General features: G+C 41.9%; 1 protein-coding gene across 1 annotated transcript in view; it reads right to left on the reverse strand.

Annotated features, from left to right (window-relative positions):
• The window catches only part of CLSTN2 (calsyntenin 2), a 520,261-nt gene that overhangs the window by 128,352 nt on the left and 363,950 nt on the right, over positions 1-27,959 (reverse strand). The window contains exons 6-8 of the mRNA XM_019532561.1: positions 20,145-20,330; positions 7,175-7,423; positions 6,518-6,639 (exon numbers count right to left, since the gene is read on the reverse strand). Coding sequence (XP_019388106.1) covers positions 6,518-6,639; positions 7,175-7,423; positions 20,145-20,330 — 557 coding nt within the window. The remainder of the gene's footprint in view (positions 1-6,517; positions 6,640-7,174; positions 7,424-20,144; positions 20,331-27,959) is intronic.

The raw sequence follows: 27,959 nt of genomic DNA on the forward strand, positions 1-27,959 counted from the left end.
GGGGACAACAGGGCAGACCCTACAATGAGAGACTGCGGGACCTGAACCTGTTCAGCCTTCACAAGAGAAGGCTGAGGGGGGACCTGGTGACCGTCTATAAAGTCACTAGGGGGGATAAGAAGGGTTTGGGAGAGACCTTGTTTCCCCTAGCGCTCCCTGGCATAACAAGGAATAATGGCCACAAGTTGTTGGAGAGTAGGTTTAGATTAGACATCCCTAAGAACTACTTCAGTCAGGGTGGCTAGGATCTGGAACCAACTTCCAAGGGAAGTAATGCTGGCTCCTACCCTGGGGGTCTTCAAGAGGAGGCTTGATGCCTACCTAGCTGGGATCATTTGAGCCCAGTTTTTTCTCCTGTCCAGGCAGGGAGTCAGACTTGAAGATCTACAATGTCCCTTCCAACCCTGCTTCTATGATTATATGGTCAGCAGGACAATTGAGGATGCAAGAAGGATTGGGGGACCCTGTTCCTGGCTGCCAGAGCCAGGGGCTGGGGCAGCCATAGCTGAGGACTGAAGATGTGGCAGGAGCAGAGCTTCCAAGTGCTGCCTATGTCCATGCCACACTGCTCATCTACACACTGGAACTGGCTGCCCAGACAGAACAGAACAGGTGTGTTTTAAAGATGGCTGTCAAATGTTGGCAGTTGGTTCTGGGTACAAATATGGCTACCAAGTGCTGGCAGCTGGTGCCAGAAGCTAAACTTGAGGCTTGTGGCTCAGTGGCCACAAGGGCACATGGCAGGGCTGGAATGACCTAAATGTAGTGCCAGATCCCTGCACGTGTAGCCACTTCCAAAAATCAGCTTGATGCACAGTAAATCTAGTTGTGACTAATTGCATGTGTAGACATGCCCACCGTGTGGCAGAGGCATAATAGGGCAGCAGCAGCGCATGGGACAGAATCAGCTGCTGCTGCCCCTGTCACTTCCCACCTTCAATTATACTACTGCTGTGTGGTGTTATAGAAATAAAAAATGTACAGAGCTTGGCATACTTGCAGGCCATATTTCAGAGTTGCTATCAAAGCAAGTTTCAGGACCATATAATACTGCTGGCCCTTGCACCACACAATATGCACTTCCTTTGTCAAGGTGTGTGATTAATTAAGGTATTACAACATTTAAAAAAAGAAGCAGCAAAACTTAAATTGGGATTCTCACAGAACATTTTCAGAATTTATTCGACTCATGAAATATCCTTGAGCTACCAAAAGTTGCTTTGAAACAAGATACTACATAAAATGGATCAAAACAGCAAAGACAGAAAATGGTAAATAAACTGTGCCAGATAAGACATTACAGTGTTGAAATGTAATAGACTTGGGATGCTTTGGATACTGCAGAGACTGTTTAAGCCCTGGAATTATTTCTTTTCAGTTACAGGATTAGCACGATTCATCTATCATTTATCTCTTACTAGCTGTGCAGGATGTAAGGTATTTTGTAATTTTCAGTTTGCAGGACTCTTATTAGAGCTGCACAGTGCCCTACAGGTCTGCATACCAATTTGTGGGGAAGTGGTTATGAGTTTAAGAAACTCTTTTCAACTCCAAATAGAATAAGCAATTAAAGTCACCATTTTTGGTTAGCTGTCCATGACCAGCATTGGATTGGTAAACCAGGAGTACTTTAATTATCCATAGACAAAGGTAAAGTACAATGTACAAGAACAATGCAAGTTTATGCCTCACTGTCCTACCAAAATAACTTACTCAACTAGCATTCAGAGATTACTTTAGTCTCTCAAACCACTCACTCATCATCCTCTCTGCTGAATAGATCAGCAAGAATATTATTTACGGTTTCTGTAATCTGGACACTTGTCCTCTAGGAAAGAGTAAGACTGCTAGCTAATTTCATACAAGATAAACAAACATTGCATAGTAACAGCTTTCAGATACTACTGGCACAAACCTAATTAAAAAAAACTAGTCTATGAAAGCTCCATCTAAATACCAACCCCTTCAGTTTTACCCTCTTCTAACACAGTTTCATATCTTCGAAAAGCAGTTACTGCACTACCCCGCCTGTGTACAAGTTGCTTATTTTCCAAAATGAATGAGAGTGTAGTGTATCAGAAGACATGACCGTCTACTAACAACTGTAAGATCTCATTATACATAGTCAATGAATCATTCAATTAGAAAAAAGCCACAATAAGTACTTTCTTTCCCTCTCCAGCCCATACCAATCCATTTCTTCCTGCATGTGTATGTATGTGTGCATGTGTATGTAGAAAGAGACAGAAAACTGATTTATCTAAATAATTTACTTTCCCTGTCTTATGATGTCAAATCATTGTTTTATGTATGATAAAACAAGACTTGAGGCTGTTCCACTACCCAGGACTTTGGGTTCATTTAGGATTATTTGGAGTAGTTCATTTGTCTTACAAAAGGAATGATAATTTTCAGCATCTTTATCTATTTTTGCCAGTTTAGAATGACTCCACAATGTTCCTAATCCTGCAGTGCAGTCACTTTTGCAGTGGATCAATGATAATTTTGCCAATGGGCTTCAGGACTGTGCTCAAAATGAGCAAGTGGATAAGCAACAGGAACAATTCCGCACTGTGACTAAAACAATTAATATATTTCCGGCTCAGATATTGCCCAAAGAAGCGTTCTTATTCCTTTGATTTAAGGAAAAAATATCTTGTCTCTGATTGTCTTGAATATTAGCTGGAAAAATGTAATATTCATGGTACACAGAGTGTGAAATATACTGTGCACTGACCTATTTAATATTGTGATCACTTATTGAAAGGCTTGAAAACTATGGCTAATTATTCAGACTATTACTAGGACTTGGTCCATGCAGGACTATAGAGAGCTGTGACAGAAAGATGAGTTAAAGGAGGTTCAGAAAGAGAAAGGAGAACTTTCCCTATGCTAGTTAGGATGAGGCATTCTGTACTCCTATTATAACAGTGGAGGCAGAGGGAGAACCTGTCACTCTGCTGGAGAAGGAGCCAACCTTGGGCATTTTGGGGAAACTTATATTTTTACCCTACTTCCAGAGATAACCAGAGAACAGTCCTATACTGACTCAGCAGTAGCTGCCTAAGATGAAGAAGAAAAGTGTTCCCAAGAGAAGATTTTTATAAACCTCATTTTTTTCTTTTCATGGGCTAATGGTAACCAATCAAATCCATATTTTAAACCCAGCTGCCAATTGTAGACAGCAAGGTGCTGATTTACGTCTTAGTATGTTGATGAATCAACTCAAAATTGGGATACATAATTAGAAGAAAATATATTATTACAAATGTCTCCTTTTAACTTTTAACCCTTTACACAAGAAACCCAGAGAAATTAAGGAGGCTATGATTTTGTCAGGTAAAATAAGAGGCATCTCTGTGCTTAATATTAAGCTACAATTACAAGAAGGATAGAGGAGCCACTTCTAACTGGGTATCTATGATGGAATTGTTTGGGAAAACACTGTAGTTATAGAAACAGAGAATGCATAAGGGAGACCACTGATTTTGTTGAAATGTATCTGCACCTTGTCTTCCGGGTTATTACTACTGGGCTCACTCAGAAGCTGAAATGACAGCTGCAGTCAATTTCGGAGATGATAAAAGAGGAGTGGAAAGAAAAAAAAAATCAGTTTTAGTCCCTATTAGTTTTTTTGTTTCTTACCAGTAAACAAATGCACCTTCAGTTCAAAGCCCTAAAGAAACAATTATTATCCATATTTTTTGCAAATATGCACCCTTAACCTTTTAACAATCCAGTAGTTATGAGGCATATACCCAGGGTCATAATATTTTCAGATCAAGGGAGAAGGAGAGCTAAATGCACACTGAAAATAAACTCATCAGCCAAAGAACAGATTTAAAAGCCTAACTCTATCGCTGAGAAGAGGAAAAGCATTTAATCTGGAGCAGCTGTATACGAGTTCAGGCTGCTCCCCATGCTGTGCCTTTACTCGAGAAGGAGGTCTGGGACTCAAGTATCTTTCTCTTCTGCAACATAAACAAAATCAAGGAAAGTATATTTGCATGATAACAAGCTGACTCCCATGGTCTGTGCCTTGAAAAGTCCAACATCTTGAATTCTGCGTAGGGCCTTGAGCAGCTGGTATCATAAATTCTACTATTCTGCAGCACTAGTGAAAAATATTGCACAAGTCTATGCTCTACATTCATTGATGTTTCATGGATTCTTTCCAGCCTAGCCTGGATAAGATTATTGACATAATCATGTACTGGTCTCTGATGAGGAACACATTCTCTTACTCTTTACATTTAATTGTAAGAAGTGCTAGAAGCTGGGAAAAATAGCAGGGTGTAGATTTACTATCTGTGAGAAGTGATGTTTACCATATCCCTTTCCTAGATGTTAAAGCTACCTAGAATACTGTTAGGACAGTAATAAGTAAAGTGACAGAAATCTGGCCACACTTATTAAAACAAAACTTATTCGCAATTAGGCTCACATGCATCTCAGCTGGGAACAGTGCTAAAAAGGTATTGTAGGAAGCACCCAACACTGAGAGGAAATGATCAAGGTCACATACTGAGTCTTTCTACCTTTGATTTCTTTCAATAGTTTTTAAGCAAAAATGTAAGGAAGGGTGGCGTTCCCCATTTTTATTTATCCCCATTTATCCCCATTTTTATGTTTGTATGGTAGTTGGAATGGAAGGTATATTTTAAGGTATAAAGTAGTTTTGGTTTGAGACTGAAAAAGAACTACTTTGGACTGCTAAAGGTACCTGGCCCCACTGAGTTTCCTTGGTCTTAATGTTGCTCTTGAGATGTCTCCAGACCATAACACAAGAGTAAAACTAATTTAATCTCAAACTATCCCTAAGAATTTATTCAGTCATCTCTACAAGAAATAGTCATTACAAAGAACATGCATGTTCAGTCAAGTATTTGAAGCTATGTTCAAACTTCAGTTAAAGAACTTGAAACAAATTGCTGGTATAATTGTCATAATTTCATTGATTTCAATGAAAAATTTCCCCACAGCCACAGGCCGAAGTCATTCGCCTTTCTTTGTTGGACATTAGATGCCACATCAGTAATTTACTAAGCGTTGACATAGGCACTCAAATTTAGCTCCACTTATACATAGCATCAAATATAAACAATATATATAATGGCTAATTCTCATCCACACCACGAGTGCAAATGGAGAAGGCTAGTCACAAGCAAGAATGTGGTTTGATAAGAAAAATAGAAGTTCAGAGCCCAGATGAAGAAATACAGTATTTTTTTATTTTTTTTTTTTAATATAAATGGGAAGAAATGTAATTCAAAAGCTGTTGCCATGTCTATGTTTTCAGGTATGTTTCATTTTTTTAATATTAGAAACAATATGCAAGTGGCATGAAGACTGAATCAAATAATCATAAATTATAATAGAGATGAAAAAGCTTGTAACACAAATGAAAAAGTTCTATTAGATGATTCTATCCATCCCCTCTAAAGGAAGATTATCCCTGACAGTATATTTTCCAGTCCTTTGTTGTAGCTAAGTTACTAGGGTTTTATTCAAATTTCACTTATTCAAAGAATTTGGTCCTCTTTCTTCCTAAAGTTTGAAAAAATATCTACCACAAGAGAATCTGATTTAATTTGGCTTTCCATATCAAAATGGGTCATGTAAGTTCTGTATAAGCAATCAGGATTTTAGATGTTTATTCAAATTTGTAGTTTTACATGATAGATTCATTTTAAGTGCCCTGATTTATAAGTCTTTTTATGGTAGTCAAAACTATAGTAATTGAAAGTAAATCATATCGTCAAGACTTTAGACTATTCTTAGTATAAGTTCAGCTTTTTAAGAAATATTAAGAAATGTTCATTTCAGGAACACCAGCTTTGACTCTAACCCAGACACTATGAACAAGAAACAAGTGCTATGTATAAACATTATATATAGGTTTATTATCATTATCACTATCACATTTGATATTCAGGAAACTTAGAAAGCTAGAATAATTACTATGAAGAAATATAAAAATATGGACTGAGCAAATATTAGTTAATTTAATTCGGTCAGTGTTTGTCCAGATGACCCTTTTCCTGACTAGAATTTAAAATTCTCCAGAAAGTGACTTTCACCTAATTAATAATATTTTCTCTGTGATGCTTTCTTCATAAATCAAAAGAAATTAAATATAACTATGTAACTGCAATTTGGTGGAAACGTCAGCATACACTATTAAACACCATTCTCTCGATCTGCTGTGGCAGTTATTGAAAAAGCATATATCAGTTCTGCTGTACTGATGAATTAGAACTTTAATGATAAATGGAAGAGTTTATAGGAATCAACGCAACATGATGACCTTACGTACATTACTGGCAGCAAAACTGAACCAAGGTTCTCTGGATCTCAACACACATCATTCTACCTGAGGAAGAGGACCCCACTAAGAGGCCCACTTTATTAACTCAAAGCCAGCAGCAAATTAATGATCCTCTGTGGTCCAGCCTCCAGAGAAGAATAGAAAGCCAAACTGTACGAGTGGGACACATAATGAAAAGAGCTCAAATACCTGATCCAGCTTCCAATGGAATTCTGCAGGGCGAAATGTATCTGCCTGGTCAAAATCTTTGCGCAACAGGAACACCAGCCGACAGTTGTGCACATAAAGGGCATAATGGTGTCGATTCATTTCTAAAAACAGGTACAAATAAAGAGGCTTTGAGGAGCAATGATTGACAATTACTTGGGTTGAACTGATTTTGTCTCAGAGGAAATTCTACCTAAATATGCAATATCCAATTCAAACGCACTAAAATGCATGCCATATCTCAGACTCAGCTCATAACAGGCCTGGTAGAGACTGCATGTGCTTAGCACCTTCCTGAATCAGACCCTATAAATTTAGTTGGTGAGATAATTATGTCAGCACAGTTTTCAAATCAATATTTAATCCAATTGGTTTAATTTAATACTTGGAATTAATTTCCCAAATAAAACAAGAAAAAATAACAAATCTCTCCTTTTTGATAGTCATTCCACAGATGTAATTTGAGAAATTATTCAAAAACAGAAGTCCTGCTGGAAATTTGCACCGAGTGCTCAGAGAGTATTCAATTCTATTAACTGATGAGGGGGAAACGAAAAACAAAACCTGATGTAAAGAAAAAAGCATTTCATTAACTTCACTAGGATCTTTGCCAGAAAGATTTTAAACATACAGACTCACCTGTCTTGTCTGAGTTACAGAGAATAGTTTCTTTCTCTGCTCTTAATCCTGGACTGGGTCCATGCTTCATCCACATTGTGATAGTGAACTGATCAGTTAAATTCTTTGGTACTATTCCATCAGGAATTTTGGCTCCTTGTTTGCCATCAAATTTAAAAATCATGTCATTGTTGTCCATCAGAAGCCCTGCTGTCCAGTTTGTTACTGCACTAGGTGTGGGTAATAAATCAATGGCACCTGAAGATGCTCCTGAAGATGATATACAATGAACAGAGCAATGACATATTAATGAGAAAGCTGTTCAGTTAAACTCACTCTAGGGCAGATTCTATCTTACACTGTATTAATAAGCAATATTTTATTACATAAATGGTACCCCCGACTTCAATGGCAGAGGCAAAAAATTTTTTATATGATATTAACTAAAACAAACCAGCAGGTTCTGTAAATTATACAATTTATACATAAATGGGTTTTAGAAAATGTTTTAGAGAGATTATTTCTTTTCTCTTCCTTTCTTTGACATTATAAATGAAGTCCCCAAGTACCTTTGTTTACCTCAAGCTCTATTTTACTTGCTTTGGTGAAAGATGAATATGTTTTATAATGATTTAAAATAGCATTAATGTTAGTGTTTTCTAAGTCTGGTAGTTTTGGAACAGAGAGAGGTAGTTAGCCTGAAATCAGGCAGAAGGCAGGGTAGATTTGCACTTTATAGGCTAACTAAATTAGATGCAATAGCTTTCATAAGCAACAGCTCACTTCATCAGATACTAATTTTTAGAACTACTAACACGCAAAGGAACTGTTTTTTGTCCACTTGGAGTATTTAAAATCTCCCTTCCCTGGTGATGTAAGTGTTGATAATAGTTGGCAATGTGAGGTCATCAAAAGTTTTATAGTCATGTGTTTTGAACATCTTCTACAATTTCCATCCTAAGCCATGGAAATTCAAAATAAAGGAAAATTATTAGCATGTTAATAGTAGTAGAAATTAAGTAATCTCTCTGACATTACTGTTTTTAGTAATTACATGGCAGCACCATTACATCATGCTAATAAATCACTAGCCCAACTATATTCCTTGATAGTTGTTACTCCATTTGTCCTTGTATAATGATTACTAAGAGACATTTAAGTGGTAACTTATGACTGAGATCAGCCATCGAAAAATGAATGATTAATGAAACTGCCGTCAGCTATTCAGAATTTCTTTGATGGAATTAATTTGAAAAACAAAAAAAGGAAAAATTATGGTACACTAAAACTAATAGGACAGAAAAATGCTTTAGAACTGAGTGACTAGGAAGCACAGTGTATTTCCTAAAACCTACAATTTTCAGGCTTTTTTTAAATAGCTAATGGCCTGTGCTCTTGCAGTCAGTTTATTAAGGTTACTGAACACGATTTAGCATAAGTTACATCTGTGACAGTGACAAGTATAAAGTAGAATTTGTTTATGGTTGATGTTCCTTGTTACTGACAAATCTCGAAAGGTAACAGAACATCTCAAAAAATGAGATACCATTACCTAGAAGAAAAGCACTCTTATGTCTAGGGTTGCGTTCTATAAGGGCTGTATATGGGATTATGTCCTAGGCAAAAATGCCTTCCCTCCCTCTTAAGTACCATATATTGTAGTAATCAACATTCAGCTTTATAAAAGCATCTGATAGCATTTAAGGACTCTGAAATTTTTATACATTTCCATGACCTTTATAACAGTTGGAAAAGTTGTTTTTATTATTATTACTATTGTCATTTAAATGTAATTTTAAGTAACAGCTTTATCAGGCATAAAAATATACATTTGCAAACTGTGCATAAGGAGAAACTGTGTTTGTTTTATAAGTGCTAATTGTGGTAACACACCAGGCTGCATTGCCTAATACACAGATGTTATCTATTGGAAAACATCAAACTCAATTTATCCAGATGGCTCAATCTATAATACATTTTATTTCTAGGGGTTTTTTTTCTATATTATACAAGTCACTAAAGAAATCCTTTACTTATACACAGCACAAGTAGCACCATATTTTTATAAGATTCAGACTTTGTTTTATGGACATTTTTATAAGTTTTTCCATTGAATTTTCAATGTATATGAACCACCAGAGAGGAAGTGAAGAAATGCGCCATTTAGAAAGCTATCTGCTTACATGATTGAAGGCACATAATAGCAGGAGATATAAATTGTATAATGAAGGCCAATGACAGAACAGGGGAAGGAGCAAATGGAGCTGGTAACAAATAAAATTAAAGAAGAATTGCTAAGGGCAGGGGTAAAAGTTTTCACTAGAATAGGCCACAGTGGAAAGAAACAATCAAGAATTGACTTTGTGCTTGTATCAAAAGAAATAGGGATAAGGAAGAAAGAAACTATACATGTGCTTTTAGTTATCACCAAATAATGAAGTGGAAAGAAGTCTAGGTAGGATCCCTATGAAGGGACTGTGAAAGTTAAGTGTGCACCAGTTAGAAGATGAAGAGATATGTCAAGCGTATATTAGACAGTACAAGAGGTGGCAAACACCAAAGAAATATTTCAGGAATACAGGAGAATGGTGGATGATGGTGAAGAAGAGCATGAAGAGAACTCTTCAGGAAGAAAGACTGAAGATGCACAGGAAAAAGAATGAAAGAGCTAAGAAAGCTGCAAAGAAAGATGGAGGAGCTGCTAAATAAAGCCACAGGAGAAAGACCAGTGTGAGAAGAGCTATAAGGAACAAGGCAAAAGTTAGAAACCCGATTTAAAAACCAAACAACAAAGAAAAAGAAAAAAAATGTTCTTAGCACAAGCACCCTGGGTGAGAGAAAATGAAGAGTGGTTCAGATACTTTTCAGTCAGAGTAAAGTCAGCATAAGGAGAACTTAAAACATTGTGAGAAGATGGTGCCTGGATGAAAAAAGCAGGAGGTGGTGTTGGAAGCATTGAGGAGATTTTATGAAGAGCTATCTAAACCAGAAGAAGGAAACAGACAGAAAGAAGATGAAGGATTTCTTGGCAGAGATTGAAGAGAAAGTAGAGGAAGAGGCAAAGAAAATGGAAGAAGAGCTAAGTCTGAAGGAAGTGGAGGAATGTTTAAAAACCTTAAAAAGAGGGAAATCACAAGGAGTAGATGGACTGCCTATAGAATTTTTTGAGAAATTTAAGGCCTGGGTAGGGAGGGATATAGTGGAAGCTTTTGAGAAAACAGTGGAAACAGGAGAGGCAAATGTATTCAGCTCAAATAAGGAAAAAAGGAGGTGAATATTTGGCTCAGAAGACATTGCAAAAAAGTAAGGAAAGCAGAGGAAGTCCTAGACAATTTTGGGATATGGACTGGAGCCTAGAAAGCCAGGGTAATGCTGAAACGCTGGCCTGAGAATCCAGGTGAGGTACAGCACCTCCCCCCCAACAATCTCCCTGGGCCCCCACTATCAAGGCAGCTCAATCTCTGCCACAAATGTGGGAAGCAGGGGCACTTGGTGACAGTGCACAACTAGAATTGTGTCAATAGGGCAGCAGGGGTTGCAATGCTCCTGAAAGGGACAGAGTGCAGCCCCTAAAGAAGATTAAATAATTACCAGCACGCTACTTCAAGCCACCTTTGAAACAGAGGAAAGGAAGTTTGACCTCCTAAATATAATAAAGAAGCAAGATGTGCCTTCCAGGAAAGTGACAGTGGCAGTGCATTGCACCCAGCCAGTGGTGATAGCAGGAGACTTCAACTGTGTCATTGATGAATAAGCAAAGGCCAAAAGAAAGGCCTGGGGGACTCTTCACCTAGGATCCCATGGGGCAGACAGTCATGTGTAGACTTTTTCTTAGTCCCCAAGGGATGGAAAGTAGTGAAGGCCAAATCCACAAATCCATACCCCTCTGCTTCTCAGACCACTACCTCCTAGCAGGAAAGACACAGATGGGAGGTGGGGGGCAACTCAAGAGGGGTAGAGGGGTGTGGAAAGCTGAATATCAGCCTCTTGGATGATGAAAAGACCCAGTGAGAGTTCAGACAGTACTACACAGGGTGGAAGACACTCAAACCCAGGTACTGGAACCACAGAGTGGTGGGCCTGTGTTAAATAGAGAACAAGGGCCTTCTTCTAATATGCCAGAAGAAGGTGAGCCTGGATACAGAGGAGGAGCCATGAACACCTGAACTGCAAGTTGCAGAGCCTGCACAAGCAGGCAGCTTGGGGCTGGGATGTGATGGAAGCCATGTGGGAGGTGAAGACCCAGACTGAGGCTAGAAAGAAGTTCTTCGTGGCCCAGGGCCTCATAACCCTTCTTTATAAGAAGGGGCAAGGGAGGAGTTGAAGAACTGGAGACGCATAACTCTTCTGAACCTCAACTATAAACTGATCGCTAAAGTCTTGGCTGAGTGTTTTAAGTCTGTTATAGGTGTGGTGATCTACAAGGATCTATATGCTGCCTACTAGAATAAAATACTAGAAAAAACTGTAAAGGTATAGGTGTGTATCTGCGTGTATTTGTTTAAATATGTATATATTACACATTTTTTCTGGTAGTTTCCCATCATCATGTTTGCCAATATGGGTCAAGTATTTTATAGTCACTCTCAGGGTTGGCTGCACTTAATTAACTTCATAGTTGGTTTCCATGACTAAATACATTTTCCCTGAGCCTGAAAGCTTGCAGAAAAAGATTTTTTTTTGTGATTTCTTAGTTGGTCTTATAAAAGGTATAATTTCTAAACCAAGAGTTCTAGAGTTTTGCATTTCTTTTTATCTCAGACCAGCATAGCTACCAAATACATCCCTGAAACATGGAAGATGCTGAATTTTAGCCTATTTTGGAGTTAAACTTCATTGCTGAACAACAAGAAAGACTTCTACACCTCCCTGCCTGTTTGCCATCTGACACCACCAGGGAAGGAATCCCGCCTTATTTGCACATCAAAGACCAACTCACAAAGACACTCTTATAAAACCAAAGGAACAGACTTCCACCTTCAGCTTCCTCTGTGCAAAAACAAAGTTTATTTCCTACCTATGGAGATTTTTTCTCTGAGCCTGAAGAAGGACATGTGAGCCTGAAAGTCTGCAGAAATATATATATTTGTGATTCCTTAGTTGGTCTAATAAAAGGTATCATCTCTGAACCAAGAGTTCTGGAGTTTTGCATTTATTTTTGTCTCAGACTAACACAGCTACCAAATACATCCCTGAGTGTAAGACAAGGGTTGCTTTTTTTTCCCCCCAGGCTGACTGGAAAAAAAAAAATCTTATATTTGGGTACATACGGTAAGTCACATTTTAAGTGCTTCATGAGGTCTGGCCTGAATCACTGCATCTTAGTTCCCCACCTCTAAAATTGGACTATTACATTACAGTATACAACAAATATAAAGGAAAGGGAAATATCATCATGGTCATCAGTCCCCTCTACCCCTGCCTTCTTAACTAATTTGTTTGTTTGTGACCAGACTCTGGAATAAACTGCCAGAGGGGATGATGCAGGCACCAACCCTGGAGATCTGCAAAAGGAGACGGGATGCATTTGCTGAGGTTATTTCATCCCAACAGTCTTTCCTGCCCAGAGCAGGGGGGGCTGGATCCAATGATCTCACAAGGTGCTTCCAGCCTTAAACTTCTGTGAATCTGTATCATTTTGGAGGGAGGGGTAGATTGTTTTTTAACTCCACTTTAGTTTTGAGTGACTGAAGATGGAAAGATTTTGACTAAAATGTCTACCATACTTCCATAAGGACAAGGTTCTTTGGGTGAATCTGATATCTTTTATTAGACCAACTTAAATAGTTGGAAAACAACCTACTCTCTTATGGAAATACAACACTTACAGATAAGATTTTTTTCCAATTCCTTAAATTTACACTGACTCAAAAAGCATAAATTACTTGTTTTAGCTGGAGGCTTGCTTTTAAGTTCCTGTCAAATGGCCTTTTTTTGGAAACTACATTACACACCTTGATTCTCAAAATGAGATTCAATCATTTGGTCTCTGAATAGCAGGTATAAATGAACAGAAATTCAAAAGACTATTTTAATGTGTTTTCCTTTCTTAGCATTTGAATTCCTTGGATTTCCAATACACAAGTTAAGTAGTGAACATGTGATGATTATGAATCAAGTCTTTAATTATAGAAGCTTGTAGCTTATGTGGCACAAGTAATTATTTTTCTAAAATCACTCAACACTGCTCTCTCTCTGCAATCACACATTTCACTGGAAAAAGTAATTCATAGTTTTTTTCCTTTTCAAAGAATTTATTCCGCAAGCCCTTACATACAATAAAGGCACTTCTGGCTCAAAACTATTTTCCAGAAAAAAAATTAACCTGCTATCATAGAAGCTCTCCCTATAGCAATGATGGGCAGTAAATACTAAACACAGGAGTATAAACCAGCTCTGATGCAATTTTGATTTAAATTTTATTTTCTCTTATAAACTTTCCATCAAATTCCTTTATAAGTTTCTATCTTGCCCACATCTCACTTTAAAAACGGAATCCTAGTCATGGGACAATATCTTTGAATTTATTAGATTCCCCACCCTTCCCCAAAATAAATTTTGTATTTATTCTTTTCATTTCAGCTGTTTTCTCTTTAGTATTTAAGGTTATCTTCCTTTACAGATATACTTAGGGCAAACTTCCACAGGAGTTAGTCACAGTGTCTGTCTGTCTTCCCAAGTACTACTTTCTATAGGATACATTGACGTTGTCAGATTTGCTGAATTGTTTGTTATTGAAAATCTCTGTATCAGATTTATCTCCATCTCTATTGCAGATATTCTTAATTAAAATAATAAGAAGTAAAAATGTATCTGCCTTTCAATTGCTTCTGGAAAACCTAGAGAGTATTAAAAAATAAACATTTTTTTCCCAAGTTAGGAGTTTGGGAAACACAACTTATGGGGAAAGGCTGAAAGAATTAGGAAGAGAGAACTTAGAGGGGGATCCAGTAAATCTTCAAATACTCATGGTGGGTTTAAAGAATATAGTGACAGCCACTGCCTATGCCTACCCCTGTGAGGTTTCTGTCCAGGCAAGACTGCTCACCATCAAGGCTTCCAACCTTTTCCAGGTTTGGTGCTGTAGGGACTGCGGCTTGCAGGTTCCTTCCAGTGATGGCCAGGTTGGGGACTGCCTGCAGTGTGAGCAGTGCCTCCCAGTGCCATTTCTCAGGAACAGGCAAGAGAGCTACAGAAGGAAGTGATAAAGCTCCAAAGCATCCTCTGCTACAAAGAGTTCATTGGTTTGATTCTGGAGAATGCCTCCAGGACTGTGGAGGAGGAGCTACCAGAGGCAGCAGTAGAGAAGGGAGAGGACATGACCTGTTATCTTGGGAAGTCTGCTGCTTGCTCAGAGCCCAGATCCAAGGTGTCATGGAAGTATTACCGAGACTCATCCAGCCCTCTGACTACTACCCCTTTCTGCTCATCCATGGGCACCAATGATCCTGCCAGAGCAAACCCTGAGCAGATCAAAAGTGACTACAGGGCTCTGGGTGCAAGGATGAAGGAGACAGGGGCTCAGGTGTCTTCTTCAATCCTTCCAGTCAAGGAAAAGGACCTGGGCAGGAGCAGGTGCATCCTGCAGAGCAATGCCTGGCCGTGCAGGTGGTGTCACCAGGGGGCCTTTGGCTTCTTTGACCACAGGATCATGTTCCAAGAAGAAGGATTGCTGGGAAGCAATGAGAACCACCTGACAAGAAGAGGGAAGAGTATCTTCACAGACAGGCTCACTAACCTAGTGAGAAAGGCTTTAAACTAGGTTTGCTGGGGGATGGAGACCAAAAACCTGAGGTACGTGAGGAAGTTGATGACCTGGAAGAAGAGAAAGCAGGAGGAGCCAACAGGGAAGGTGTTCTCATTCTTCCTGAGAAATCACGGCAATCAACTAGTTACCCTCAGGTGCCTGTACACAAATGCTGGGAAAAAAGCAGGAAGAATTGGCAGTCCTTGCACAGTCAAGGAACTATGACATGACTGGAATAACAGACACTTGGTGGGAACTTGCATGACTGGAGCACTGTCAGGCATAGGTATAAACTGTTCAGGAAGGACAGGCAGAGGAAAAGAGGAGGAGGAGTTGCACTTATAATTGCTCAGAGCTCCAGTATGAAACTGGAAATAGGCCTGTTGAACATCTCTGGGTTACCACCAGAGGAGAGAGCAGCAAGGGAGATGTTGTGGTGGGGATTTGCTGTAGACCACCAGATCAGGAGGAAGTGGTGGATGAGGCTTTCTTCAAACAGCTGGCAGAAGTTGTCTGATCATAGGTCCTTGTTCTCATGGGGGATTTCAATCACCCTGACATCTGCTGGGAGGGCAATACAGGCGTGCACAGGCAATACAGGAAGTTTTTGGAGTGTTGGGGACAACTTCCTGGTGCAAGTCCTGGAGCACGTTCTTCTTAAATCTGCTGCTCACAAGGAAAGATCTGTGTGGAATGTATTAGTAGCTGGTAACTTGGGCAGCAGTGATCACAACATGACTGAGTTCAGGATCCTGAGGAAAGGAAGGATGGAGAGCAGCAGAGTAAGGATTTTAAACTTTAGAAAAGCAGACTTCACCTCACTCAGGTAACTCATTGCCAGGTTCTCCTGGGAAGCCAGTGCGAGGGGGAGAGAAGACCAGGAGAGCTGGCTTAACTTTAAAGAAGCCTTATTTGACAATGCTTTTATTGAAGAACTAACCATGCTAATGTGCAGAAAGACTAGCAAGTATGGCAGAAGACCAGCTTGGCTTAGCACAGATCTCTTTAGTAAACTAAATCACAAAAAGGAAGCTTTTAAGAAGTGGAAACTTGGACAAACAACTAGGGAGAAGTATAAGACCACTGCTTGGGCATACAAGGATGAAGTCAGGAAGCCCAAAGAGCACCTGGAGTTGCAGCTAGTAAGGGACATGAAGAGTAACAAGAAGGGTTTCTACAAGTATGTAGGAAGATCAGGGAATTTGTGGGTCCCTTACTGAATGGGGGAGGCACTGTCACTCCTAGTGACAGAGGATGCAGAAAAGGCTGAAGTGCTCAATGCCTTTTTTACCTCAGACTTCATAGGCAAGGTTAGCTCCCAGTACCTGACAGCACAGTTTGGGGAGGGGGTGAGCAGCCAACAGTGGTAAAAAAACAGGTTAGGTATTAGTTAGAAAACCTGGGCTTGTACAAGTCCATGGGGCAGGATGGGATGCACCCCAGGGAGCTGAGGGAGTTGGCTAATGTGATTGCAGAGCTTCTGGCCATCATCTTTGAAAATTCATGGCTACCAGCAGAAGTCCTGGGTGATTGGAAAAGGGCAAACATAGTACCCATATCTAAGAAGGGAAAAAGGAGGAGCCAGAGAACTATAGACCAGTCAGCCTCACCTTAGTCCCTGGAAAAATCATGGAGCAGATCCTCAAGGAATCCATTTCTAAGCACTTGAAGGAGAAAAAAAATGATAGGGAACAGTCAGCATGGATTCACCAGGGGAAAGTCATGACTGATCAACCTCATTGCCTTATATAATGAGTTGACTGGTTCTGTGGATGCGGGGAGACAAGTGGATGTGGTATACTTTGATTTTAGCAAGGCTTTTATAATACGGTCTCCCATAACATTCTTGCTGGCAAGCTAAGGAAGTATGGGCTGGATGAATGAACTGTACAGTGGACAGAAAACTGGATGGAGCATCAGGCTCAGAGGGTAGTATTCGATGACTTAATGTCTAGTTGGCAGCTCATATCAAGTGGAGTGCCCCAGGGGTCTTTCCTGGGGCAGGTTTTTCTAATGTCTTCATCATCGACTTGGAAGATGGCAGAGGGCATCCTCAGCACCCTGAAGCATTGAAGGTGTCAAATTTTAGCCCATTTTAGATTTTAAACTTCATTGCAAAACAACAAGAAAGATTTTTAAATCTCCCTGCTTGCCATCCGGGGAAGAAATCCTACTTGATCTACACAACAAAGTGCAACTCAGAATAACTCAGAGTCAGTTGCATGGAGACATTCTCATGGACCCAGAGGGACAGATTTTCCATCTCTAGCTCCGTCTGCAAAAATGAAGTTTTGTTTCCTTCCTATGGGGAATTTTTACCATCTTTAAATTTTCCCAGAGCCAAATGAGGGCCTTTGAGCCCAAAAGCTTGCAGAAAGTAAGAATTTTCTCTTCCTAGTTTATCTGAACCAAGAGTTATGGATTTTTGTATTTCTTTTTGTCTCAGACCAACATGGCTACCAAATATACCCTTCAGCAAGCCTGCTGATGACACCAAGATGGGGGAAGTAGTAGATACACTGGAGGGTAAGGCTAGGATTTAGAGTGACCTAGACAAAGTGGAAGATTGGACCAAAAGGAATCTCATGAGGTTCAACAAGGACAAGTGCAAAATCCTGGACTAATGACTGAACAATCCCATGCACTGGTGCAGGCTGGGGGCTGACTGGCTGGGCAGCAGCTCTGCAGGAAAAGGACCTGGGGGTTACAGTAAGGACAATAAGCTCTATATGAGCCAACAGCGTGCTCTTATTGCCAAGAAGTCTAATGGCATACTGGGCTGCATTGGTAGGAGTGTTGCTAGCAAGCCAAGGGAAGTGATTATTCCCCTCTATACAGCAAGGGTGAGAGGCCACACCTGGAGTACTGTGTTCAGTTTTGGGCTCCCCTTTACAGAAAGGAGGTAGACAAAGTGGAGAATGTCCAGCAAAGGGCAATGGAAATGGTTAGGAGGCTGGGGCACATGACTTCTGAGGAGAGGCTGAGGGAACTGGCCTTATTTAGTCTAGTTAAGCGAAGACTGAGGGGATTTAATTACAGCCTTAAACTACGCAGACGGGTCTAAAAGAGGATGGTCTAAAAGAGGATGGAGTTAAACTGTTCTCAGTGGTGGGTGATGACAGAACAAGAAGCAGCAGTCTCAAGTTGCAGCAAAGAAAGTTTAGGTTAGATATTAGGAAGAATTTTCTCACTAGGAGGGTGGTAAAACACTGGAACAGGTTACCTGGAGGGGTTGTGGAATCTCCATCCTTAGACATTTTTAAAACCCTGGTAGACAAAGCCTTAGCTAGAATGATCTCTTTGGGGTTGGTCCTGCTTTGGGGGTTGGATTGGATGACCTCCTGAGGTCCCTGCCAACCCTAATATTCTATAATAATGTAAGGTGGACAAAGTCAGGCTTAGACTTCAGACGCTGGGTAAAAATCCAGTGCAAGACTTTAACTGCTATTCTGACAGCTCCAAGGCTCAGAAACTATACTAGGGATTATCCACCTACAAAATTAGCATTATGGGAACATGCATGAATCTTAAAGTATATATTTCCACCTATAACTAACTAAACACTTAGGCCTTTAATCTCCAAAGATAGGAAGAGGCACTCCATGTTAGTGATGCCTGTAAAACAGAACACATTTAAAACATTTTTGTCAAGCCATTTTTGGACTCTTGGAATTTGCCAGAAACATATGAACGCTTTCTTAAGTGAATTTTGATTTTTTTGGAATCCATCTGGCTGTAAAATATCAATTTTGTGCCCCAAATTTTCCAATTATTTTATCTCTGGCAAAGGACTCTGCATGTAATTTCTTACATGCATTAGTTAGTGCAAGAAAGTTAGAAAGGACCATTCGAGTGGAAAATGCAAATTCAGCTCCAAGGGTGAGCTTTAGAATGGGTTATCTGATAAATACAACACTTGTTGCAACAGAATCCTGACTCATGTTTGAGGTCACTGCAAGAGAGCACAATCAAAATAATCAATCATCAATATTTTTAAGTAACAGAAAGTGAAGAGGAAAAAGAGAAGGAAATAAGATTAAGGAACGGTGAAGAAGAAATGTAAAGCTTTTCCTAACTGCTAAAGAAGAATTACTAAAGAAAAGAAGAGGTTTCTATTTTTGATGTCAGAATTACAACATTTTGTTCACTTGCATAGGAGCAAAATAATAGAGGACAACAGGAGGTTCAACTGCCACACACAGAGTTGGGTGTTAACTGAGTTAAACTGAACTATATGATTTGATGTATTTAACTATAAACACTTACCTGGAGACTTGGTGTATAGACAATGGTAACAACTGTAATTCTATGAAAAGGATATGGATGAAAACCATTACGACAGCGATTTTTTATTTTTTTTTTTTGCATGATAGTTTGTGTAGGAACAGCTGAACAGTTAGACAAGCTTCAGATAGAGTTAGACAAGCTTGCAAATGCAAGGCATTTTCAAGTCGAAAGAAGAATATCTTGTATTCACTTGTATTGCTGCAGGACTATGCAGATGTAAGAAGTACTGCATAATAGTTGCTGCATGCTCCTGAGCAGCAGCTGCCTTTTAAAAGCAGCTACAGATAAGTTTATCCACATCCTTCTTCTGATAAAGGGCAAACAATAGATACAACTCAGTTAGTTTAAATGGGCACTGCAAACACACATGGTATTTTCTCACATGCTAATCCTTCTCAAATAAGACCCACACCGTATTTTTTGGAAGACAGGATATAGAAAGAAAGATTTTTCTAGTCATGGCTTAGAGCTGACTTTTTCATGGAAAATAGTTGCTGCAAAATAGTTGTTGCTGCTCTCTCAGCCAGCAAGCAACAGAGGCAAAGTCCTTTTCACAAACTGGCACAAGCTTTTGCCTGCTTGGCCAAAAGTTATTGCCAATTTAGAAGTAGCTGCAGAAGGGTTAACCCTGGACTCCACCCCTGCTGCTTTCTGGCTCAGAAAGAAGCAGCAGTCATTTTGTAGTACAGTCTTTCATGCTTGTATTCCAGCAAAAAAAATCAGCTTCCTTGCTTAAGACACTCACACCAATGTTGGAAACTGATTTGGGAGGGAAAGGTGCATGTGGTATGCAAGTGAGTGAGTGAGTGTGAGTGTAAGTGTTGTTGTTGATGTGCATCCACACATTCATGGTCGATTTAAAACCAGGTATATGATTGTATTCATAAAGCACATAGGGAAAAGTTGACTAATCTACATAAAAGGACTGATTAAAATTACAGAAAGCTGAGTGCTTACCACATAGTTTCTGCAGGGATTTCTCTGAGTATGTTTCCCGGTCACAGCCCTTTCCAATATAATTAGTCTGCAGTTCAATGGTGGTCTGGATTGAGGAAACTGGCCCATCACAGGTTTCCAGGTGAATGCTGGGAAACAAAGGTATGCTGCCAGAACCAGGCTTATACTCAATACGCTTGATCCAGTCTGAGAAATAAAAACGTACATCACAGAATGAGTAAGAAGAGAGACAGAGGACTATGGTGATTACAGTAGGACTATTTCCTGTCCTGCATTAAATGATACAGGCCAGGACAGCAGACAGGAAAGACATCTGTAGAGCAGCGCTGGAGAAATGGTGCTTAGAAACAGCAGATGTGGAAGTTCTCTTCAGGTGCAATAGAAACTCAATGTACAAAATTCTTGCTGAGGTTAAAAATAAACCCATCAAGTTAATCTGGAATGTAAAGCAAGGGTTGTGATGAGGCAGCTGGCCCAGCAGCAAGCAAAAGCAGGTGTATTTGTTGTAGGGATATGAACAGTTAAATGATTAATCATTTAACCAATCAGTTCTAGCTTACCAGTTATCGTTTAGCCAGGTGCATCCTGGGAGGGGAAGGAAGCCCTGAGATGCCACAGCAAGAAGTGGAAGGCAGTAGGGAGGAAGGGAGAGAAGAGTGAGGAGGAAGGGAAAGAGGAGGGTGACTTAATAGCTAGACTACATGGAGCGAGGGAGAGAGGAGTGAGAAAGAGGAGAGGGCAGGGGTTGCTTGTTCCCTCCTTCACAGCACACCAGCGACTGGAGTGGGCTTGTACAGCCACCCACTGGCTGCTTCCTGCCTGGCAGGGCTGTGCTCCTTGCCTCTCCCCTCTCTCCTGCACTACGGCAGCTGGCCCCAGGAAGCTGCACACTGGTGGCTGCAGCACCTTGCTGGCTGCTGCCACCTGGGGCTTCCTGTGTTGTGGCAGGTGGCACAGCCCAAGAAGCCCCAGGTGGCGGCGGCCAGCAGCATGCAGCTTCCTGGGGCCGTCTGCAGTAGTGCAGGAAGGAGGGGAGAAGCAGGCAGCTCCCTTCTGCACTGCTGCAGCTGGCCCTGGGAAGCTGCATGCCAGTAGCTGCAGCCTCCTGGGACTTTTTGGCTTGTGCTGCCTGCCTAGCAGGGTTGCTTTAGCCTCCAACTCCTTGTGCTGATCCAAGCGGGTGGGTGCAGCCCCTCTTCCATGACAGGGCAGGGCAGGGCAAGGTGGAGGTAAGTGGGTGCAGGGAGACTCCCCTGGGCTTGTGGTTCAACTCCTACCTGCCCAGTCTGCACTCGGACCGGGCTCGGAGAGGACCCACCAGCCTGCCTGCAAGGTGCAACCCTGGGAAACTGCTGACTCCCCACTGCACCTTGCAGGGCTGGAAGTGCCACACTGGTGCCAGGCTGAGCAAGGGTGCCCTGCAGGCCAGGCTGGAGACTGCCATACTGATTAATCATTTAACCGGTTATGATTGAAACAGGTTAAACAAATATTAATTTAGTCAGTATTTACATCCCTAATTTGTTGCGTTAATTGAGTTATACTGAACAATGTAACAGATATAATTAGCTAACTGGAGACTTAGGCAGAAAATGGACAAACAGTTTGGCATTCAAATTAGAAATAAACAGGTTTATTAATTTTGACCAGATAGCCTTAATGGGCTTTAAAGGATGAATTCTGGTTTACTTATGAAGTTCTACTGTTCTGAAAGTACAGGACTCAGACAGAAGCTACCGAGACTGAACCCAGGCTTTAATGGGTTAATGACCCTAAAAATATTTTAGCCCATTTTCAGTAGAATGCCATGCTCAACAAAGCAAAGTAAAAATATCGCTTCTACACTCAGACAAAGTGTACATTTCCTGACAAAAATTGCTAATATGTCTCAGTCCTGACCTGCAGTGACATTGCTCCTATCATAGTTCTGAGACTCTACTAACATGAGATTGTCAATCATGCCAAATTCTGGTGGATCCCTCTGGTTCTGTGATATGGATCAAATGTCTTCTAAGGACTAGGATATAACCATAAGTCTCAGTTGACTTGTGATCTAAAGCTTTTTAACTCCAGTCCCGAGACATGAAAGGCTAGTATAAAAGATCCACAGTGCCACCTCTTTCCCCTCCCACAATGTCCTTTTTAGTTCTGTGCACTGCCACTGACTACAAACTAGAAATGAAAGCTCTCTGTAAATTTACAACCAGATCTGGTTAATCCGTGCCCTGTTATCCAGATGTCTCATGACCCAGAAGATTTAAGCAGTCACCAGTTTTGTAGCACAATGTACATGCCACTGACCTTTTCAGCTGAAGTGTTTAGTTTTTAAATCTGTATAAATATGGTGGTTTCTGAGATTAGTGAATTCAGATATACTGGTCCCTAAAAAGCAATGCTGCATTAAAGTGATGAACAAATGAATGCATTGCAGCTATACTTCCTGTTCATATTTCAGCCAACTAAATTTTAATTACAGAACATATAATGAGTGCTGCATTAATGTCAAAACTTGATTAAATAGTCATTTTTTTTTAAAGTCACAGGCCAGTTTAATCTGTGCTTCTCTAATCTGCACATCTGGGTATCTGGAAGATTTTTCAGACAGAGCGTTCTTGCCACATGTATAGTTTCAGTTTTGTCTGGAGTGTTTTAACCTAAATAAAAATGGGACTTAGCAAACAAAATAAATGTATTAAGTTGAAATGTTCAATGGCTTAACCTGCTTAAAGTTAATATACATTCATGAGGGAGAGGAAACCAAAGACTCCAATTACTTTAGGCCAGTGGTGCTCCACTTCGTAGTCTGAACTATTTTGCCTATAAATATTAGCTCTAACAGATAACTATTTCCTTAAACTATATTACGTTATCTGCTATGGTGAATTAGTGCATCAACACATTTGAGTTCCCTACCCATTCCAAAATATATCCGGTTTGCATTTTTCCCCTAAGAAAATGTGAAGGTAATGTCCTTTTTTAACATTATACTTTAAAAATAGGAATATTTGCTGTTACATGTGCCAGAATGATATATGAAATATTGACCCTTCTAGTCTCACATTTACTAGACTAAGTATTCTTCTACATACAAAATAACAGAGTACAAATTTGTGCTGGAGATTTGTGCTTCAGCACATGTGCCTGAACATACTTTGTTGTGGGGCAAGTTGTGCCATTTGGGGCAAACTGACCCTGCCCAGTTCCTCCCAAATCTGCAGCCAGGGGGAGACAGAGCCTGGGGCCAGCATCTGTTGGCCCCAGCAATATAAAAACCTGGCCTGGTGAGCAGCTCAGGGCTACTTGCTCTCAGGAGCTTCTCAAGCCTAGCCAGTTGGTATCTGGGGACACTAGCCCCTTGTGCCAGCTGGACTGCTGAAGCAGCCCTAACTCAGAGTGGCCCTTGTACCATCTACCCACTGCAGCAGTTCTGACATTGGCTGTGACCCGCTGTCACCTGTGACAGCATTTGCCCTCTTGGACTTGCAGCCCCATGTCTGTATGTCTGCCAGACCCAGACAGGGACCACATGGCCACCTGGGCTGTGGTATGGGCACTGTGGCAGAGCATCCTGCACCTCTGGGCCAGCTGTCAGTGGGGCATGGTTGCACAGTTTGCCTTCAGGTAGCACTGCTGCATGTCTTCTAGTGCCCCCGCCCTGCCATCTGGGCAACTATTGCCCAGAAGATGTGCTCATTCTGGTGGCCCACTTTGAACTATAAAAGCATGTCCTCTTGGCCCCAAATGACCAAGTCAGCCACCTTGTCTGCCCTCCAACTGGGTCCCTGGTGCTAGCCCTGGGCAGGCTCCTCTGCCTGGGTCTCACTACTTGCTTCACCAGCAGAGATCCTAGTTCCCTGTTTAAAAATTGCAAATTTCTGATAAGAAACCCAAATTCTCTCATTAAAATACCCAAAAGCTGAGTTATTCTGCTATTAAAATGAAATGCATATGAGAGATCAGTTGGGCAATATTTTATTTATATATTTACAATTTTAAAGTAATTTGGAAGCCTACCAGCATCTCTATCATCATCATAAAATTAATTCTAAACGTCTATACACTTTGGTGTTCGGTTTTGCATTTTTATCATAGAAAAATCAGAACTGCCCTTGCCCCCTTCACTCACAAGGATGTGGGCACTGAACAGCACTGATATGCCAGTACCGTGCCCCTACTCTTCCCCCTTGCTCCCAACTCACAGCCCCCTACATGCCCTTCACTCCTGACCCACAGATCCTGCCTGCCCCCCACTAGTTCCCTCCCGGCCACAGCTCTGTCCCAGCACCAGAACAAGAGTCCATCTGCAGCTGTATCACCCACTGCTTTGTGCCTCTGAGCAGTGCCAGCCCTTGCTGTTCTGCTCCTTGCACATGTGCACAGGCCCCAGTGATTCCCCATGCCATTCCTGGGAAACCCTCAACTGGGCCTCAGGGAATGGGCTGGGCAAGCCTCTTCCCTTCCAGGCGGGCCTCCCCCTGTACAGGCTGCCCCTGCAGAGCAGGGGGGCTCTAAACCTAGCTCTAGTGGCCTATCCGACCCAGAGTGCTGCCCATTCCAGACCCCCATCTACCTCTCTCTCACACACACCTCTGCTACCACCTCCACCCTGCCCCTTGCCCATCACACAACCAAGTGGTTCCTGGGACCAGGAGCCCCCGCCCTCCCCTCTACGCTGGGGCCTCATGTCCCAGCACCAGTGTGGGCATAGGGCACAGCTGCCGTGTGACAGTTACCTCTGCAGCTGTGGCTCCCACCAGCCATTCCTGTCCCATTCCATTTGGTGGCTGGGCATGCAGGGTGTGAGATGTGTGGGGAGATGTGGGGTTTGGGTGGGAAGGGGTCTGGGATTTGTGTTAGGAGTTGTGGATGTGTGTAGGGTCTGTGGAGGTGAGGTTTGTGGGGGAAGCTTGTGGGCGTGGTTTGAGGGTGAGGGGGGCTAGGAGGAAGAGCTTTGGAGGGGTGGGTCCTCCGCCTGACCCTCCCCACTCGCACAGCGCAAAGTCCACCCCACAGCAGCAGCCACTGGGGCTACTGGCAGAGCCCTGACCCAGTCCTGCACATGCCCATGGCCAGAACTGGGCCACTCGTGCTGTCCCTGGCATCCTGGCACTGCACTCAGGGGCCACCGCATACCCTCACGCCAGGCCAGATCTGGCCTGCATGTGCCCTGTGCACCTTCAGACCAATCCACCTCCATGCAGGTAGGATCCAGCCCAGCACAAGGGTGCACAGCTCCTGCATGCAGTACCAGGACCCCTGGTTTTGACCAAGGGCATGCATGAGTGCGCTGGCCCCATGCAGCACCATGTCCCTCAGGCAGCTCTGGGTCAGGGCTCTCCCAGTAGCCCCAATGGCAGCTGCTGCGGCATGATCTGAATGCCATGTAAAGGGGATGGCAGGGGACCCACACCTACCAAGCCATTGCCCCCATCCCCACACAGCCCTAGCACTCCCAATCCCCACTTACTTGGGACAGAGCCAGGGTCAGTCTACCACTGCAGCCTTTCCCCAGTCCTATTTGCCTCAGCATACTGAAGCAGGGTGCTGGGGCAGGATGGGCACAAAACAGCCATAGAGATACTTTGGCCATGTGCCAGAGAGTTTCTCTGGAGGACTCAGCCTCTGGTTGCTTCAGGGCATACTCCAGAAGCATGCCCTGTACCACTTTTTTCAGGGCTTTTTAAAAATTATTATTATTATTTTTATACTGGCATTTCCTGGTATCAAAATTAGAGTCAGTGCTGCAAATCTGCAGTGCAGTGAACATTTTTTTTGTTCCTAGTGTGCCTCTGGCAATATCTTAAACTGCTTTGAAACTTCACACCAGGCATGTACGTGCTCATCTGGACACACCCTTTGGGTACAGACACAAGTGACAATTTTTACCCCATCTGGCCACAGAAAGCAGGTTAAAGCTGTGACCAAACACAACTGCACAGCTGCAGACAGCTTCAAAAGTAGATTTTCACTCAATTGGCTGGCCCCTCATTGCATGATGCATCAGATAAATACATTTCAAAATGTAGCGTCTCCTGTAATTTCTGGCTGCGGAGATCCCAGCCTGTCAGTTTTCAGAATGGGGGGTGGGGAAGGGAGTGGAGGGAGTTCCTGAAGTGGGGGTCTCCAATTCACTCACCCCACCCTTCAGCACCAGTTAGGAACCCCCACTTTCACTGTATTTCCCCGCTTCCAGTCTGAAAACAGCAAGTACTGGCAGAGAGCTTTGGCCATTGCTATGGGAACCTGGCTGTAGGCTTCCAGCTGACAGCTAGATTCCCCTCCTTCTTGGAACCAACAGTGAACTTCTGTGGTCTGGGGTAACACTACAACTCAAAACACTTTGCAAAAAATCATTCTGAGTTACAGCTGGGAGCTGCACTTCTGTCTGCACGCTTTAGGTGTATACAGATATTATACTTAGAAGTTCAGGAGGTTAGCTATGGTAAAAAAATGGCTACCTGATGTAACTCAGTGATTAGATATGTGCTGAGAGCCCAGTCTAAGGTAAGTTAGGGTAGGGGGATTGGGCATGAGATCAGGAACTAGTGCAACCATGAGGGGTGTTGCCAGAATTGGAGGGTCAGCGGAGTCCGCAGGGAGGTTTGGGAGAGATTGTGGGCCAACAGTGGCTGCAGGGGTTGGTGGGGGTCTAATCCTGCTGAACTGCCCCAATCCTAGAAACCACTCTTTATGCCAGAAGCCCAACTGAAGTAAGTCAGGGTGCATGTGTATGTGTATGTGTGTGGGGGGGGTGGGGGGAGGGTAGAGAGCCAGTAGACTGGAAGGCTAGTAGCTTTTTTTTTTTTTGGGGGGGGGGGGGGAGGGAAGGTTAGCAGGATCTGGGGCCTATGGGAGTTTGGTAGGATTCTCTCCCCTCCCCCAACTGGAGGCTATTTTTAGCTCCTAACGTTCAATCCCATGAAAAAGAGTTTGCATGAGAACTGCTGTGTCCAATCCCATACATGTTAATCATCTCATTCAACTAGCCCTCTCTTGCCACCTCTGCTATTTAGCATCAGGAGGTAGTACTAGATAATATTAGAGATATTATTTAAAATGATGAGATACTTTCCTCATCCTTTATGCTTAATAGCAAATTATGTGGCTTTCTTCCCCTTTTACATTAGAAATAAATTGAAAAGCAATATAGAACAATTTCCTGTTTTTGCTGAAAGAGAAATTCTATCTTTCCAGCTGGAAGAAGTGGTGCCCTGAAAAATAAGCAGCACAGAGCTGACAGTGCAAGGGGACAACGCTCAGGCTTGTAGAGAATGTTTGTAGAGACTTCACAGCCTCTGTGTAGTGATGCACTTTGCTTTCAACACGGTTGTCTGCATGCAGAAGTGACTAAGAATATTGGGAGTTCTGTCAAGGGTTGGTGGGAATTTGTTCAATCTTCTTGCAAAAAAAAAAAAAAAAAAGCATTGCCTTTTGAAGCCAGGAGGCCTTCTGCAAGCCAAGGGCCTAAAAACAATTTATATGCAACTTTCCTACAACCGTGTCAGCTACTTGGGATATAGATCTGTCCTCGTTTGTTTTAAAATCATCAGCTATGGATAAATATTTTCTTTGTATTAATTGTCAATCAAACAAAAAATTAGAACAAACAGAAAAGACAAATCCCCATACAGAGCTACAAATAACAGTTACAAACATCTCAACATTGAGCTAAGTGTCCTGGAAACATCACGATTTAGGTATAGCATGTAACTTGGTAGTAAAAGGGCCGAGAAAACATTGTTTCTGGATACCTGTCCCATTATATCTGGGATGAACAGTACTATACTCTCAGGAAAGGTAAAATCTGCATCATCA

This window comes from Crocodylus porosus, unplaced genomic scaffold (genome assembly GCF_001723895.1).
Source record: "Crocodylus porosus isolate Cpor-Errol unplaced genomic scaffold, CroPor_comp1, whole genome shotgun sequence".
Taxonomy (NCBI): Eukaryota; Metazoa; Chordata; order Crocodylia; family Crocodylidae; genus Crocodylus; species Crocodylus porosus.